General features: G+C 39.9%; 2 protein-coding genes across 3 annotated transcripts in view; one reads left to right on the forward strand and one right to left on the reverse strand.

Annotated features, from left to right (window-relative positions):
- LOC117405332 (general transcription factor IIF subunit 2) overlaps positions 1 to 19,508 on the reverse strand; it is a 32,663-nt gene that overhangs the window by 2,085 nt on the left and 11,070 nt on the right. The window contains exons 5-6 of one of the 2 annotated variants that reach the window (XM_059030175.1): positions 4,655 to 4,736; positions 27 to 126 (exon numbers count right to left, since the gene is read on the reverse strand). In XM_059030175.1, the coding sequence (XP_058886158.1) occupies positions 27 to 126; positions 4,655 to 4,736 (182 nt within the window). Of the gene's footprint in view, positions 1 to 26; positions 131 to 4,654; positions 4,737 to 19,508 lie in introns of both variants that reach the window. The other variant, XM_059030176.1, reaches the window with a different exon arrangement.
- Positions 11,879 to 13,196, forward strand: LOC117405331 (BTB/POZ domain-containing protein KCTD4-like). The gene has a single exon (XM_034008297.3). It carries the CDS (start codon positions 11,958 to 11,960, stop codon positions 12,729 to 12,731), a length of 774 nt encoding a protein of 257 aa, XP_033864188.1. The 5' UTR covers positions 11,879 to 11,957; the 3' UTR covers positions 12,732 to 13,196.

A 19,508-nucleotide genomic window follows, 5' to 3' on the forward strand; every position in this document is an offset into this window, starting at 1 on the left:
ATGGCACAGTAGTATTTTGCTCTTACATTATAAATGTGATTTGCCACTGGTTTATAGTTGGTTGTTACTGCCTTGTCCAACTGCTGTGACAGACGAACAGGCTTCGATGACTCTTCTATCTGTAACCTGACTGAGAGAAAAAAACAACTTCATTAATCATTCAGGAGTCCTCAAAAAGGTATCTACTGTAGAAGTATAAACTATATAGCTGTATATACCTTTTCCCCTACATCTGCATTCAAGTTTCTTTTCTTATTCTTTTGGTACAATACGTTGCCTTGTAGTAAAAATAACAAATTAATAAATAATAAATCGTCCTGCAGGGAGGAAAAAAAATGTAGAATGAAGATTGACAACACTGACAACAAAAACAAACTCATTTCTAGGGAATAATTTCTTCTACATTTTTCAGCAAGTCGCTGTTCAATTTCTAGGCATGTAGAAAATAACTTTAGGTAAAAAAAAAATAAAAAAAAAACTACACTTTTGCACATTTAACAATGCTCACAATGTCCCAATTCCAAGAATCTCCGTAGCCTTCTTTTGGGGTTTGCAAAAGAACCATTAAGATTGCATCACAACTGTGAATCACATGCCCCCCTCTTCTGGTTTTTGAAAAACAACAAAAAAAAACAACTTAAAACAGACATATCTAGATTCCCCCGAAGGTTTACACAGCACAATCTGGTATATTTCTGTCTGTATAAAATCAATCTGTCCAAAACATATTTCTCCCAAGTTCAGATGGCTAATTGCCTGAACTTTTTTGATGTATTGACAACTAAATACTGACCAACCTTTTAAAATATCTGTTAAAATACCTGTTTCATATTTTTATTACAAATATATATATATATATATATATATATATATATATATATATATATATATATATATATATATATATATATATATATATATATATATATATATATATATATGGTGTTGTTTACATATGTATATTCATGGACACCTGGTTTCTTGAAAAATACCCCAAGGTTCTTAATTATTATTATTATTTGTTTATTTAGCAGACGCCTTTATCCAAGGCGACTTACAGAGACTAGGGTGTGTGAACTATGCATCAGCTGCAGGGTCACTTACAATTACGTCTCACCCGAAAGACGGAGCACAAGGAGGATAAGTGACTTGCTCAGGGTCACACAATGAGTCAGTGGCTGAGGTAGGATTTGAAATCGGGGACCTCCTGGTTACAAGCCCTTTTCTTTAACCACTGGACCACACAGCCTCCTTCTTAAGCTCTCAATAAGTTTATAGCAGACTCTCTGTTTGGAGGCAGACAGTGAGCATATAATGCTTGGTCTCTACTTCAAAGCTATCACAAGAGACACCATGGCTGTGTTGAACAGGCAGAGTGCTCTGCTGTGGCGCTACGTAACATAAGAGCTCTTATTGAACAGTGTGTTACGAAGAGAGAACTTTCAAGATAGCAGAAAACACAGCACTAGCGCTGTTTTTGGATGAATTTATGGAAGGTTGTGCAGAAAATCTGCTGTTTAATGCCTCTATTGCACTTGCATCGAGAGCCAACACCATGGCTTTAGCGGCAGTGAATTCAAATACATGCAACAGTCCTGTGCGGATTGAAAACTACGTTGAGAGCATTTTTCCACAGTACTGTGATTGTTGCATATTGCATGTTTTATTTACAGGTGGCTACAGTGCAGTTTACGCTTGCAATTAAGATGTTTCTATTAAGTATTGTTGTACAGCAAAACACAAATTTAAAAAAAAACTGTCCAAAAATAGAACAATTGATTTCAACAATTAGTCAACCCGGTAACATTTTTATACAGCAAATAAAATAAAAACTTTCCAAAGAAATTATTTCTTCAACAATCCTTTGAATACATCTGTGAATGGCTGAATGGTTTTGCAATCTTCTGCATTTCCATGAGCTCATGCATCTGCCTTTTCTGTTCCTCTGCAAAGCCTTTGAAGAAGAACTACTGTTTGTTTGTTTTTTCTCTCCAATATGATTAAAGTCTTATAATACAAATATAATTTTGTTTATAATGTGCTCTTGGTTAGACAGAAATGTAACACTGCAGAAGTACCTAATTTTAGTAAAGTTTTCTTATTCCAACGTCCCCTTTCTGCCAAAGGGGTTAAAGTTTTCGGTGTAGCCTACACAGCGTTACATGCAGTTCACCTTTAACACAGTGCTATTCCTACATTATTTTTCCTTTTTAAATGCAGTTAAGAAAATATTCCTTAATGCAAGGCCGACCGAACAAACAAGAACAAGCTGAGCATGTCGAATGTTGCGTGCGATGCTGCAGATTCACTTTGTTTATTACGCTGTTAATTTAAATAAACTATCCGATTTTTTTACGAAAAAGAATGCAGAGAGAAATATGTTGGTGAAAAAGTCCAACATCAGTGTTTTTACATGGCTAGTAATATTCCACTGGTATTCGGAATACTGAATAATCCGAATATATATTCCGTCATGTAAACAGCATATTCGGAATATGAAGAGGAATATTCCACCTCTGCATATTCGGAATATTGGAGATGGCATATTCCACTAGTATGCAGAACACTAGTGGAATATAAAGCCATGTAAACAGCATATTCCGACTATGAAGCGTAACCAACAACAGACACGCGCAATAACAAATACTGACAGCAGTAAACATGACGGCACGTGCGAGAAAACACAGATACTTTTCGTCTGACGAGGAGACATCACTTTTATTAAGGATTTTATAAAAGTCGTAAAATAGCTTGATGGCAAGAAACAGAGATGTGCAGAAGTGTTTAAATGGATGGCAGAAAAAAAAATCATGAAGGAGGATTTGAGAGAACCAGATCAAGTTCGTTATCGATGTAAAGTTTTTAATTAGTTTAACATGTTAAAACTGTAAGTACATTTTTACATATTGTACATTGCAAGCTTTTCCCACATCTCTACTTTTGCTGTAGGTGTTTATTCACAAAACTTTCTTTTACATTGACTAGACGTTATATTCAATGTTTTATTAAGTGTAGCGCTGTATATAACTGGTAAGTAGCAAAAATTACAAAACAAAAAGGAAAAATGTATTTATTATGTAAGGGTGCACTATCTCACGGGATGCACTTTCACACTGTTGTGGACATCAGGATTGAAGAAGAAAGTTACCCTGACCAGCTGACTGAGGAGACTGAACGAAAATAATTCTATTAGTATGTCATCACATTATAATATATTAGCCATCACATACATATTCTCTGTGTATTTCTTTTTCAAAACTTCTTAAGTGCCACTCACCAGTAGGTATTGGGGCACTGTATAGATAGAGTATAAAATGCTCTTACAATCTGAGTACAACAGAATATACAGAAAACAAATATCAATACATGCTAGATCTGCAAACAGCATACATTTATGTATTTATTTATATACAATTACAGCTCTAACAGAAATTCAATCAAATGCTCATTGAAAAAGCAACTATGCATGTGATGACATATATTTATATACACACACACACACACACACACACAGTATTTGCGTTATTTGTTTATTTACTATGGTTATTCTACTGTACATTTGTTTACTGTAGGCTCTGTTGATGATGTGTTTGGCTAAACAGGGGCAACTCATCTTCAGTCTGTCTCCTTGTTATATTAATAGACATAAGCGTGCATGTCTGTGTGAACACATTGCACTGAATTAAGACCCACAAGCATCTACACAATCTCAAAATACAGATTCCATATCTGAAAAAAGAAAAACAAATAACAGAAATATATACGTCCACACCACCAGCTCTTTACAATAAACAACAAACTATTCTGCTACAATCAGCACTCTTGGTTTGCAGTGGGAAGCAAAGTAGGCACGCGTTATTGGCATAAAAGGCATATTCCGTTTACCATGTAAATGCAGAATATGAAAGGAATAAGAGAATTGCGCCTACATGTATACAGAGCATTCGGAATATTCTAGTATTCCAAATACTTAATATTCTAAATACTTGTGCCATGTAGACATACTGTTACGTGGGGAAATTACACCACAGCGACAGCACTGGCACTGTACCGTGACCATTTTGAAACACCCACCGAGTAAGCTCCTCAAAATGTTAGCTAACGTCACAAAGCACTCTCAACATGCAGGTCGTTCAATAGAAAGCACCACGTAACGCTCTGGAGCACTCTGCCTATTGAACGCACACCACTTAACACTATCTAAGAGGTAGGTAATAAAGTTCCTTTCCACAGCAGATGGGGTATTGTCTGTCCTGCTGTGTATGCCAGACTCACCAGGTGCTTAATCAGAGTTTGTTTTAAGTGTTGCTCATCTCACATCAGCACGGAAGAACAAAGCCCCTACTTCAAAAGAAAATCGCATTTCATTCCAGCTGAGCTGGATCATTCGGACAATACAGACAGACTGCGAATATATTTTTACTAGACATATATATATCTGGGGTGGACCATTTTAACCCTAGACAAAAACCGAATTAATAAATATGACTCACAGTCTCGCTCATCACTGAAAAATCACAGAACTGTAAACACAATTTCTGGAATGCAAACTGTAGACTTATCAATGTAGAAAGTATTTGTGCACCCCTATTAAATATATAATGTTTAAAAACTTGCAAGTAGTCTGGATTGTTTACAAAGTCCCCTCACCAACCTTTTTAATTTCATGTAATTCTCGCTGACTGCGGGTCTGCATTCGGCTCGCTGCACCACCACCCCTTCCAATGCTAGTTTGTCTTCAAAAGAGATACAAAAAAAGGAGTGAATATTTTGAAAAGTTACATTTTAAGGCCAATTTCAAGAAGTCAATAAATTCTGCAAAACAGAAATATAGTCAAGATATCCAGATACTCCCTGTGTCACTGAAGAACATGAAGCACGCAGAGGTTCTTCTTGAGTCTGACATTTATAGTGTTATCACTGCTTTGTAACAGTTTGGGTATGATTTGTGCATAGAAAATGGGCAACTTATGGAACAAAAAAAAGACAGAAACAGGTTTTGTGGTTTAAAACTCACCGAGTAGGTGGCTCAAGGATATCTGTCCAGGTGAAAAGGCACTTATGCTGGTACTTTCTATTTCATGGTCATCTACTGATGAGATGCCAGGAAATAAAAAGCCCATGTTCTAAAATCCTGTACAATACCCATTTACTGGCACCACAATGCATTACAAAAACAGGGTTAAAAATAACGGTGGCTTGGTGGCCGGTAGACACCAAATATTACTTTGGGCCCCCAACATTGCACCACCAGTAGCCCAGAAGGTCACTGTAACTTTTTCTCATTAAACAAATTGAAAAACGGTGCCAATCACAATCTCTGTTAGCTGAAATACTACCAAGGCAGTGTCCTGACTGACTTACATTCCCCTGCAAATTGAGGAGCCAATAAAACAAGGGAAGGTAACACCCACCAGTCATTACCTGCAGTTTCAAGAGCTGCTCAAATTAAATATCACTGGCAGGGATCGTGCTCAGCAAAGGAGGAACTAACTGATAGGTGGCTTATGACTGTTTGTGAAAAGTAGGCTACTTTTTTATAATACTCATTAATTTGACAACACTAAAATGTTGCGTTTTACAAATATATATAACACACATTTATTTTATTTAACTACAAGAAAATGTGTCTTTTGCAACTGTTTATTGCCAAGAAATGACAATGGGAGGGATAAAAATGTAATATTGGAAAGAATTATCTGAACTTTAGTTATGGTCTAAAGAACTGCGCATATATATACATATATATACTGCTGTGCAAAAGTCTTAGACATTTGGGGGTGGGGGTGGGGGGTTATACAACCATAGAATCAACCTGCTTTAATACTACCATAGAATCAGCCAGCGCCATCTAAAGAACGTCATGTCATGTATATACTTTAAAAATAAAAAAAAAATTACTTTTTTTTTTTTTTTTTTTTGGACGCTTCTCGCGTCCCCCTGTTGAGAACCACTGGGTAAATGTGATGGATTAGCTACTATAACACTTCAGATCAGCTGCTCATGTATACTTTACTTTGAGTTGTTGTGATCACAAGTTTTTGAAGATTCTGATCAATGTGAATTAAAGATGGCTAAATGACAAACTTGGCTTCTTCTCACCCAAACTAAGCTGTACTAATAACAGTCAAAGTTGTTACAATAGTGGAAAACACTAGTGGAGGCTTTGAGTAAATTTTTGATGCTCATAACATATTGTAACTCCTGAATGTGTCTAAGACTTAGACACATAGCAAGGTAACATTATGTCATGAAATTCTGAAATATACCTCAATAATATAGCCCTCCATCAAAGTCACTAATTCATTACACACAGCTGAGCTATTTTGTTCGTATGACAGCAATTCAATTGTACTATGGTTAACAAAGGATAGTTGTGTTTTGCCTGCTGCGTTTTCTTATGGTCCAGCCTTTCTTTCAATAGAACTGGTCTACCAAGGTTGAGGGTTGGAATTGAGAGGAAAGAGAAAATATGACATCAGGATAGTTCTGCCAATAATAACACAGTAAAATCACATTGTTGTTAATAAAAAAGAAACCGCTTCTTGGGACTAGGAAACCTGCATCCACTTAGCTCTTGAGAGGTACTATCTGGTGAGAAGGTCAAGTGAAATGGAATACGTGTGTTGTGGAGACAACCCCTTTAAACCAACCTTCACAGCAAATTAAAAAGTCATGGGGTGTAGGTTACTTGGTACCGTAATCCCTCTACAACAACAACTGCCCTTTCGAGATCTCAAAGTGTGACAGGAACACCGGGCCAGAGAAGAGCAAAAGCTACTACAGTGTTACAGTATAAAATGTTAAAAAGCAGTACTGTGGAAGCCTGTGGCAGATTTTATATACATGGGTAGTACAAAATTCACAAAGATCGGACATCACCATCCAAAAAGTATTCTGAAAGACTGTTGCATTTCAATCCTGTTACAAAATATGCAGCTTTGTTCCTGAAATGTAATTATTACAATTAAATTTTGAATGTCTGTACTTTGCAGCGCAGACTCAACAAAATTTAATATAATTTTTTTAAAAATGGCTCTGAACAGCACTGGGAATACATTTTATGCAGTACAAAATAGTCAGCATACAGACTTTTTCTAATGAACCGCTAAAGAGCAACATTATCAGAAATGTCACAGGCCTTTCACATTCCACAACTGGGCAGTGCTACAGCAGCAGTGTTAAAAATAAATAAATAAATACTGGGACAAATTGGTAAATGTTCATTAGATGACACCCATAACCACACATCAAAGGTGATTCACTACCGCTGAAAATATGAAGGCTGTATCTCAAACATTTCATGAGACTTGAGATCCTGAGTGGAAGATCACTTTGAAAAATACATACGATACGTCTTGGGTTAAATGTATTATTCATATCACTGGAAAATATTGCATTCAAAACTGCACTGGTTACCACAACACTAAAAATCAGTGCTACAGCAATCTTATTAATTTAGACATAGATCTTGTGAGGGGGGCCGTGTTAAAAAAAAAAAAAAAAAAAAAAAAAAAAAAACACCATTAAAAAGCCAAAAGCCTTATTCGACATGAATACTGAAATGTTTTGTAGTGCTGGAAACAAAATAGAAAGAATAAACTTGTCAGCACACCCACTTTAATCAGCACCCAGGACAGTAAAAAAAAAAAGAGGGAATGCATTCAACCTTAACTCATACAATCTAAAACAAACTAAAGTTTATACCAGCACATATGTCCTCATAATAGTCAGAGGATCCTCATAAATTGAGTACCTGGAAAGAGTTTATCAGAATACCGCCAAAGGCAATCCGAAACGTCTATAGGAGGCTAGGAGTGCATGATAAAGTTGGTGTAAAATTAAGCCTGTTATCATGTTCACCATGAAGAGTCCGAGACACAATAATGGTCAATTTTTTGACCAAAATGTTTTTAATCGGGGGGAGAGACCATATTAGCATGAGGTGCATGTCTGCAGGTGACTGAACAAAATGAACACATTATTTTACAGAATTTGGCAGAACTATACAGATCTTTTATCTAACTAGATAATGATTCATAAGGGTAATGCCCTCCTCATTTCAGCACGAACAATAAGCGATCCGTCTCTGCACACGGGTGAGCGATTAAAATCCACACACTAATTACAGAGTGCTGCAGAGATGAATCGCATCACTTCTGTGCCCGAAATACACAGATCAATCAATATTTCTTCTTATAAGAGAACAAGACTAATTGTATTCCTTTATTAGCTTCCATTTTGCTCCTCTAATTTCTCTGCTTGCTGCTCGGTTTGGGGCTGGACGTGTTCCTCCATCTGATATTACTGAAACCACAGTATCTAACACACGATACACAGCGAGACTGGGTTGATCTGCATAGCTTCTCCAGAGCTTGATGAACAAATGGCAACCTTTCAAAAATGCCTACCAATACGTGTCTAGTTTCTAGTAGATTCTAGAACTGTGCCTAGTTGTCTCTTAAAGGATCCCAATGACTCAGCAGCAACAACATGGCATGGTAACCCTTTCCATACCATCACTACTCTGTGCATAAAAATGCCTTCTACCTTCTGTCTGTCACCAATTTCCAACTGTGTATGTACTCCTTGCTAGACTAGCATTATCCTTTTTAGTTTGCGCCAATCTTCATCGTGGGACCATGCAAGTTGCCCACTCCTACATGGTTTTGACAGCTTAAAAGTAAAAATGTTATCGATACGTACACTGACACACCATGTGCTTGGTCAGTAACATTTTTTTACAGTGCCAATTACAGATTAAATGGGGAGGGAATGGTCATTTGTTCATTCCGGTGAGTGGGTGCGGAGCTTACACTGGACAACATTTTAATAATCAATGTGATGCTTTCTGTCTGGTCTTCGATTAATGCTCATACTCAAATTATTTCTTAACTCCCTTTCAGTACCTCAGAAAGCTAAGCGTCTGAGAATATGTTCAAAAAGGGTAAATAAAAAGCTTGCTACACTACCCTAATTAAACAGTTCTGCTCATCTTCCTAGTGGTCCCTGATCAGCTGAATATGATAAGTCGTTAGAAACTGTTGAAGCACCAATTAAGAAGGAACTGTAATCTCATTTCACAGTGCACACACAGTGACCTCCTATCAGAATTACTGTGCTTAGGAAATGTGAACAGCTTTAGATGCTCAAGTGTGTCGATTTAGGTTAACAGTTTTACTATAACCAGAACACGGAACAATATTTAAAAGGACTGTCAGAGTGAACCCAATTCATTATTTACCATCAATGCAGAACAACGGCATTATTTTAGGTGATGTTGCCAGATCAGTAAACTTTTGTAGACAAAATTGAATTGCTGACAATATTTCCTTTCTAACATTGTAATAACCTACTACACAGATGTTCTCATCTCCATCTATATGCACCCACGCCTCGTTCTATCATCTCTCGCTTTACTGCAGGTTCGGATATATCGCGTCCTGGAGTTGGCTCCCCATTTTTACAGTTTAACTTTGCATGTCTCTGAATATTATTCACAGCATTAGATCGTTCATTTGGCGGTTGAATTAGCTGTACGGAGCTCAAACGTTACTGGCTGCGTACAAACTGTATGTAGGACGAAAAAGTCCAAACGAAAGAACGTAGCTGTAGAAGAAAAGCTGAAAGCTATTGAGCGAGTGAAAAGTGGAGCTAAGCAAGTGGATGTTGCTCGCGATTTGAAAGTTGGCGAGTCAGCTGTATGAAAGATGAAGAGAAACTCAGAGCACTCATTCATAAATTTGACAGTAAAGAAAGCTTATTGCGAAAACGAACACGAATGGCCGAGAATGATGACATTGATGAAGCACTATACAGCTGGTTTGTACAACAACGCACACAGGGGACACCTCTTTCAGACCCAATCCTGCAAGCAAAAGCACAAGACTTGGCAAATGACTAAAGGGACCGGAGTTTGAATTTAAGGCTAGCCGAGGTTGCCGAGGTTGGTTTTTGAGCTGGCAAAAAGAGACACTGCATCTGTGAAGGTACTCTAAAAGGAGAGCAACAACCGGCAGATGAGAAAGCAGATCTTAATTATCCAGCAGAACTGAAGGAGATTATACAAGCCGGTGGATAGAATGAACAACAGATCTATAACACAGATGAAGGTGATGTTTATTGGAAATTGCTGCCCTGAAAGTCACAGTGTTCAAGGGAAGATCAGCAAAAAGAAAGGATCGTGTCACAGTGCTGTTTACAGCTAATAAAACTGGGCAGCACAAACTGCCGCTTCTCTTTGGAAAGAGTAAAAACCCATGCTGTTTTCACCATGCTATATGCACAAATCTGCCTGTGATCTGTGAAGCAAGTAAGAATGCCTAGATGACCAGCCACATATTCAAGTCATGTTTTTTTTTTTATTCATTTGTGCCTCAAACCTGTTTGTTTTTGCAGTGTAAAAATCTCAAAGAAAAGGCGATTCTTTTGTTGGATAACTGCCTTGCACCAAACTTGTTATGAATGATGGCAAAATGAAGGTTGTGTACTTACCAAAAAACACAACCAGCAAGATCCAGCCAATGGACCAAAGAGTGATTTCAAGTTTTAAAGCGCACTACCGCCGAGAGCTGCTTTGCAAACTTCTTGCTGATGAACAGGTTACTCTCCAAGAAGCCATTAAAGAGCTAACAGTAAAAGATAATGGTATACTGCTGCTGAGGCCGGATAAGAATCAAAGTGCTGGATGATAGGTTTGGGAAATGCCTTTGACCAAGACGTGATACCAGTAACAAGTGCAGATACTGAGGATACAGATAAAGCAGCTGTTGCAGAACTCGCAGAGAGCCTAACTAATGTAAGTGAAGATTGTGTGTGCAGACATGTGGAAGCACTTGCCCCCTTGAGTAATGCCGACATTGTTGCCATCGTGATAAAACCAGATGAAATAATACCTGCACACACTGAATTAAACAGTAGTGAATTCTGGAGTCTGTTACTGTACATCAGATTAATCCAGGAATGAAATATGTATAGAGAAAATGACTCCGCTTCTTATCTGATGGGCGAGTCAGGTGGGACTCAGAGGTCATGTGTGAGTTCCAATGGTAGGATTTAGGCATAATCAATACAGTCAAATAGAGCAACAATGAACATCACAACACCTTCCAGGGCATGCCTGAATGATTTATCTTGGTAAATTCAGCAAGTATCTAAAACTTTGAAATTATGGTATAGTTTGATTGGATTACAACACTTAAGTGAATGTTCCACAATGCTCTCCTTCCACAATTGCATCAGTGGTCTGTTTTAACAGCTGCCCCTAAATTGTGTAGCCTGTTGCAGATGCCACTCAATAGACTTGTATAGGTACAGATACTGTATACAGAACATAAACAATGCTTGCTATATTCATTATTCTTGCTGGCTCTGCTGTGGTATAGTACACAAGAAATAAATGAAAATGCAGCAAATTAAACTTACCAGCTATCCACAAACAGATCAGTGATTCCTTATACACAAAAAACATTTTCCTTTTATTAAAACACACACACACACACACCCTGCAGTACTTGTTTAATACAAAAAACTACGAAAGGGCCACATGACAACTTTAAAACCTTAAAAAGGAAGGGGAACCTGCTCATTAAGGCTCACGTTTACCTTCCTTCTCACCAGCTGAATATCAACTTTCATCACCAGGAGAATCATAATTGCTACAGTGTAGCAGAAAAACATAAGAGACCAGGTTCAACCATCCTTTTTGAATAGAGGGTTAAAAGCTTGTCTCCCCACTCCCTACCTCTTCATCAGATTCTGATGTCGACAGCGCACAGCTTAGTCTAATGCACCACCTACCGTGTAGCTGTGTTGTCAGCTCAAGAAATGCTGCCAGCATTTGCATGTCTCGTTTACTGCCAGTGCTGTTCTGCTCGACACAGTCGCACATAGCTACTGCTGCTTCACAGTGCAGGTCGGACTCCTTGCACTTCTTGGAAGCACCAGGCAACCCTGCAATGGAATTGAAGCTCGGCAGAATGGAAAGTGAATTAAACCACATCAATCCAGATTTGCTTCAACCAAGCAAGAACTGCAAGGTGCTCCCTTTGATGGTTACCCTCAACGTTGGGGGTTACCTGTACATCACACAGAAGCAGACTTTATCCAAGTACCCAGGATCTTTTTTGGATGAAGTGGCCAGCAGGAAAAGACAGGGTGCGCTCATTGACTCCAAAGGGAACCCCTTTATCGACAGAGATGGTCCCCTTTTCCGACACATCTTGAACTTTTTGCGAACTGGGGAGCTAATTCTGCCGGAAGGATTTCAGGAGTGTGGCTTGCTTGTGAGAGAGGCTGAGTTTTACGGTTTGGAGAGGCTGGCAGAGGCCATTAAGGAGCACGAGCGGACAAGGTGTTCTTCTGCAGAGACCACCTTCCTGGAGGTGATCGACAGTCACGAGCGCTCTCAAGGGCTCAAGGTGTTCTGCAGCGACCCAGATTTCATCGAGAGGCTCAAGGGGCGCGTTGTGCAGGTGTCCAAGAGCCGACTTGACGGCTTCCCGGAGGAGTTTGCCATCTCATCCAATGCCGTCCAGTTCCGGCACTTCATCAAGTCAGAGACAGGCACGCGACTGGTACTCAAGGAGGACAACACCTTTGTGTGCACCCTGGAGACACTAAAGTTTGAGACCGTCATGATGGCTTTCAGGAGAGGCTTCCGTCTGATCACCAGCCTGGACAGCAGCAAAGGGTCAATCGTCCACTGCGAGGGACTTCATTTCATTAAGTAACAAATCAAGACAAAAAAGAAAAAAACAACAACAGAACAGAATTTCTTCTACGTGCAGTAAAGCAGCAGCAGCCCCATGTCGGGGCTATACAGTTTCCCATAGCTTTCAGATGGGACTATCAATATTCTCTCTCTTACCACAGCGGCATTCTGATACTGGCATCTGTGAGAATGGTTCAAGATGTATATATCTTTATTCAGCTTTAAATAACAGCTCAGAATTATTCAAAAGCCCAAATTCGTACTAATGCTAGCAGCAGCAGATAATATTTACAGAAAGTACACTGCTGAAGCCAAGGCAGGATTACCAGGCTGATCAGCTTGCAGCTGCATCTGAGGATTGCAGGATGAAGAAAGGTAGTGAAAACTGGTATAAAATATACAGATTAAATCGCCACGTTATGAAAATATAAATTTGTTGTGTTCCGTATTCTGTAACGCTATTTGTATTTGTTGTGTAATAAAATGCCTGGCACAAACTGCTGTACTGTTTCTCATGCATTTGAGTATGTGCAAAAATAGTAGCATATTAGTCTTATAATTGGGTGCACACAAATCCAACTTATTTTTGCTTTTATATTTTAAAATGTAAATATTAATGCATGCCCTTACAGTACAAAAAATCTACCCACTGATCGGTTTTGTTAGGGGGGGGGGGGTGTGGGACTGTGGTCATCAAGAATATCATTAAAGTGAACACGGATATATTTTCTTATTACATAATTTTATTTAAAAGACAAAAAGTTCCTTTTAGGGAACATATGTTTAAAGAAATGACATTTACATGGGTAATGATGCATACAGACTGACAGGTACTTTACCATTCTGCCAGTTTAAGAGCAGCAAGAAATATTTTCTTTAAATCAATTTGTGGGTAAACATATTAACAGCATAACCTACAGAATGCTGCATAAATTTATAAATATTTAGTCATCAGGCATATATACATCATAGTTGTTTACTACAGCAGTTTATCATTTTATATAAAAGGATTTTTAAATGATCAAATTGTTCTTTTACAGCAACAGATGTCTGCCCAGCAATCCAAGCGTCAGGGAGAATAATATGATACCTTGTTTTTCTAGGCAAGCCCAATCCTGCTTGTAGAAATAAAGATCACACCTCTACAATCTCAACCAAAACAAATTATTCTCAGTGAGCAGAATCCTGTTCAAGAAGTAATAATCTGTATTATATATAGTTGTTTTCTTAAATTAATGAAATGATAATATCCCCATTTTACAAAGACCATTCTAAATGGTTGTTACAAGACATCGTAAATGGGATTAAATACTCCAAAAAACAGAAACTGACCACAACAGTACTTTTATCCAGAGAGTGGAGAGTATAAGTAATGGGTTACCAAGCTATATTGTTGCTTTTGAATCATTAGGATCTTTTAAGAACTGTCAAAACACATTTCTGGGATCAATCAGTTACTAGGAACCAAATGAGCATTGATTGACCAAATAGCCTAATTCCGTTCCTATTTTATGTTCTTATGTACTGTCAACAATCAACTGAAAACAGTGGGATTAAACTAGGAAGACCATGGATAAATGCAGAAACTCTGTGGCAGTAATGAGTGTGAAAAAAAGATATTCCTCAAACAGACAGGCAGCAAATTATTTATGAAAAATTACTGGAAAGAGTGTCTCATTAAAACAATGTTATATTTGGTTATCTTCCTTGTCCTAATAAGAGCAGGATAAGCCATCTCTTTCATTCAGTTCTTATGTAGATAACACAAAGGGCTCTTATCAAATGGATGGAAAACAAAGGCTGACCGAAACACCTGGGGTGTGTTTAATAGGCAGAGCGCTCTACAGCGTTAAGTGGTGCTTTCTATTGAACGACCTGCATGCCGAGAGCGCTTCGTAACGTCAGCTAACATTCAGAGGAGCTTAGGAGGTGTTTCAGAATGGCAGAGGTACAACACCAGTGTGGCGACTGTGGTGTAATTTACCCATATATTGGATTTTTTGACCAACATATCTGTATGCATTTTTTTGGTAAAAAACGAATAAGAGAACTTGACTAAAATTAGGTACTTTGGCAGTGTTACATTTCTATCTGGCCAAGAACACATTATAAACAAAATGATATATGTATTATAAGACTTCAATCATATTGGAGAGAAAAAAACAAACAAACAAACACTGGTACTTCAATTGTAAGGCTTTGCAGAGGAACAGAAAAGGCAGATTCAGGAGCTCATGGAAACGCAGAAGATTGCAAAACAAAGAAACTAACTGCTAAAGTCATTCACAGATTTATTCAAAGGATCATTGAAGAAATCATTTCTTTGGAAAGTTTTTATTTTTTATTTTATTTGCTGTATAAAATGTTACTGGGTTGACCAATTGTTGAAAAAATATTGTTCTACAGTTTATAAAAATGTTATTTTGCTGTACAACAATACTTCCTTATAATAGAAACATCTTAATTGCAAGCGTAAACTGCACTGTAGCCACCTGTAAATAAAACATGCACTATGCAACAATCACAGTACTGTGGAACAATGCTCTCAACATAGTTTTCAATCCATACAGCACTCTTGCATGTGTTTGAATTCACTGCTGCTGAAGTCATGGTGTTGGCTCTCAATGCAAGTGCAAAAGAGGCATTTAACAGCAGATTTTCTGCACAATCTTCCATAAATTCACCCAAAAACAACACTAGTGCTGTGTTTTCTGCCATCTTGAAAGTTCTCTGTTCAATAAGAGCTAGCTTATGTTACGTAGCGCCACGGCAGAGCACTCTGCCTATTGAACGCAGCACTGGCAGACCTATATTAATTACATCTAAGAACATAAGAAATGTTTGGGAATTAGAAGAGGCCATTTGACCCATTCGGGCTCTTCCCTTCCTGGTTTATCCAATGTATAATTGCAAGACTGTTTTGAAGTTGACTGACGCAGAAGGTACAAATATACCTTATTGAACCCAAACTAGTCATACTTTCACTCCAACTACATAACGGCTACACCACACAGATTCACATCTTAACCCTTTCAACAGACTAGGCTACTATTCACATTTATCCTACGCAAACGGCAATGCATTGCCTCAATATAGGTTGAACAATTTTGCTATTACCGTAATGTGTGTGTGTGTGTGTGTGCGTGTGCGTGTTATGTTAGCTTGCGAGGTTCGGGGGGCGTGGAGCTGGGGGGGCCGCTAATCTCTAATCTTTCAATTGTCTAATCTCCGGTTAATTAGTTCTATTTACTATTTAAGACCTGATCACCGGCACCTTTTCTGTCTAGTGTTTCGTTTTTGTAGCAAACGCTTAGACGCCGTCGTTTCGTGCTTCACCGCTAATATCTAAACTTCGTTGCCTCGCTCACGCAGGTCGTTTCTCTGCACATTGCTGCCAAGATATTATCATTTTCTTACCTGCTCAGGTGATCTTTCTTTTCATTCAGCTTCTCTTTTCGGCTCCAAGAGCTCCAACATTACTCTTTCCTGTTCCATCCGGTCTCCACCTCGGCATCATAGCCGTCTAAAGCGCAGCTTCATTACTCAACTTGTCTGCAACTTTATCAGAAAGTCTGGTCCTCCGTTAAACTTCCAAGCTCCTTCGACAAGATATCGTCATTCCCGTTGTCTGCGATTGCCTTACCTTAGCTCTATTTAACTCTACCACGAAGTTTTGTTGGCTTAATCATTCTTTACTCCTCGCTTGCAATCAGACGCCCCTCCCCCCGCTCCCACTGAGCCAGCACAATTACCGTTTCATCAGAAGATCCTGCCCTGGACCTCCATCAGCTACGTTCAACATTTTAAAGACGTATCCAGCCCATTCTAAACTCAATTTTTAACTAGTGGCGGCTCGTGACTCGACTGGTCACAACATTCTCCAACGACACTATTGTACTGTAACTTTTCCACCGGCGCCTCACAGACTATGGTTACCACGGCAACGCCCTTATTGAGTGACTGCGGGGAGTGGTAAGTTGTCATGGTGACCAGGCAGCTTCATCAGGCTCTGCGTGCTCTGCGCCTCAGCACTGCAATCTTCCGGCTTCCTGTTGCTGCACTTTCACAACTGGCGGAGACCAATTCAACGCGCCGAACCATAACATCTAAATATTGCGTTAACTTATTTATATTCATGACTATCTGTCCTAAACATGTCTAGAATATTTATTATTCAAATCTAAAGGAATAAGCAAATGTTGTTCTACATAGACAAGGATTTTAATCGTAGTAACTTCATAGATTCTACCCTGATTCACTCAAGTCAATGATGTAATTCCAATCATAACCTCTAGATGGCAGTATAATACCACAAGCTCTCTCTCTATACATTAAACCAGTTTGGTTCCGCTGCAAAGCTCGGACACTACAGCTTTTCTATCTATTCCCGCAGTTCTCACTCGGATGGATTCTCGGGAGTTCCCCCTCCTGCCTCATCCCCTGTCTATCTATATCAAATGACATTCTTCAAGTTCAACTCTTACCCCCCCACCCTTCCCCCCTCCCCCCGCCCCTTTGAGGCGGACTGCTCCCGACCAAATCAACAGATTTTTCAACAGCCTCAGAGCAGCGGATTCTTCATCCTCTTAGGTTCTACAGCGGCCTCGGCTCTATGTATTCTCCATCTCTGGCTTCATCTAAATCACTTTAACTCACAGTCCAATATCCACCGCATTCAGCAGATGTCTGTGCTCTACAGCAGATCATCACACTACCAATGGCAATCCACCATTCACTATTACAGATCCCTGCTTCAGCAGATATCTGCGTTCTGCAGCAGACCACCACGCTCAACCAATGGCAGTCCACCATTCACAATAACAGATCACTGCTTCAGCAGATCTCTCTCTCTCTACAGCAGACCACCGCTCATTATTGACAGCACTTCTTTGTTTACTTCCTCAGATCTCTGCACCATCCAGCAGATCCCGTCCTCTACTGTTAATTGCTCCTCACTGCAGCAGACCTCTGCTCCCTCTTCAGACCTACTCACTGTTATAGCATGCAAGTTGCTTTAGTTCAGTCTAAATCTGTACCTGCACTACTCCAGATCTTCCAACGCTTCCGCTTTCCTCCAATACGCAGATCGTGGAAGCATTCCACAGTCAAGGCTAATGCTAATCCCCATCTAATCAAAAATACGAGGTGCTTGTCTTTCTCAGCAATCTATTTATATGTCCACACATCCTCTCAAATATTACAGCATTAATACATGGTGAGAGACGCGGTGAGACTGGAAATCTGTCTTGTTTATGAGTTAAGGAGTTCCACTCTAGGAGAATAACTGGAGTTGTGAAACCCAGTCTCTCAATGTGAGTTCACCTTTTCCATTTCAAGCAGACATGATAGTAGCAGACCGCAGATCGATCCCGTATTAACTGACACATAGGATAGTAAACATCTCATCTCTGCCCTCCATTCCAGTAAATGGAGCACAAAGCGTGCTGAGCTTCCTCAGCAGTCGATTTACACACGTTCGTTCAGATCCAGCTGCTACCTCAACTGTCAGTTCCAGCTCTCCTTCGGCCTCCACTTTTAGTATTCAAGTTCCGTCGACTGGTCCCGTCTGCTGCGTGCCCCCCCCCCCCAAATTCACCAGCTTCACCAGCTGTCATTTTGACTGAATCAAACTCTCAGTAACCTCCTTCAATCTGCTCAGCATTTCATATCTGCAGCTCTCCCTCCTTCGACAGCTTCATATTGTACAGCTTGGTCAATGTTTTAAACGTTCTGTGCCAGAATCGGATTCATCCTATTCCTTCAAATCAAACCAGATCACGGCTTTCATCGTCCAGCTAGAGATTTTTTCTTCCCACCATTCTCTCCATACCAGTAGTTTGTCTGACTCTTCGTGGAATCTTCAAAGTCCCCCCCCTGCTGCACCTTCCCGCCTGCCCATATCAACAGACATTCTCTTTCACTCATCTCTACTCTTCGGAAAGTTTGCTTGTCCCCTTATGAAGATCTCCTCATGGAGACCATCTGCCTAACAGCTGATTCTTAAGAGCCTTCCCCTCTGCCTCACCTTCCCGCTGTCCGCATCAATGACCATTCTCAGTTTGCTCATTCTTCTCTTCTGAAACGCCACTTCTCCCCATACAAGGATCTACCTACGGAGATCATCTGCATCTGAGCCCTCTTCGGTCTCCTTAGGAGCTCAGAATCCACAGTTCTAATTTACTCCATCATTCAGTCGTGTACCTACAGACGGATCCATTTCAGCGCGGTCAGTTAATTCAGCTGTCAAGCAGATTCCCCTATCTGCCCCTTATTTTCAACGTCAAGGTATCTCATCTGCTTCTCGGCCATGGGCCGCTGGTCCTCTTTCGCAGTAGATTATTACGTTCAGAACTCGCAGTTTCTTCTGCTTCTAATTTCCTTCACCATTCGCTCGTACCTCCAAGAGGGATCAATTTCAACGTGGTTAGTCCATTCAGCTGTCAAGAAGAGTCCCCTATCTGCCCCTTTCATCAGCAAGGTATCTCCCCAGCAAGACCACCCCCCCCCCCTCCCCAGGACCCTCAGTTCATTGATTCCTCTCGCTCCTATCATCACTCATCGCTGGTTCTCAACCCACCTTCCACCCTCCAGAGCAAGCCTCCCTCCTCCACTCCACCCCCTCATTGATTTCTCTCGCTCCTAGGATCACTCGTCACTGGATTCCAACCTACCTCGCCTCCAGAGCGGGCCTCCAGAGCGGGCCTCCAGAGCGGGCCCCCCCCCCAATCATTCCGTAGGCACAGCCCCCTCTGCTGCGAGGGCCACCATCACTCACAGCCTTCTTCGGCTTCCTCAG

The sequence above is a fragment of the Acipenser ruthenus genome, chromosome 9, assembly GCF_902713425.1.
Source record: "Acipenser ruthenus chromosome 9, fAciRut3.2 maternal haplotype, whole genome shotgun sequence".
In the NCBI taxonomy this organism is placed as follows: Eukaryota; Metazoa; Chordata; class Actinopteri; order Acipenseriformes; family Acipenseridae; genus Acipenser; species Acipenser ruthenus.

What these genes read in the sequence shown, in the direction of transcription:
- LOC117405331 (XM_034008297.3), top strand. Translation starts at nt 11,958, where the DNA reads ATGGAATTGAAGCTCGGCAGAATGGAAAGTGAATTAAACCACATCAAT.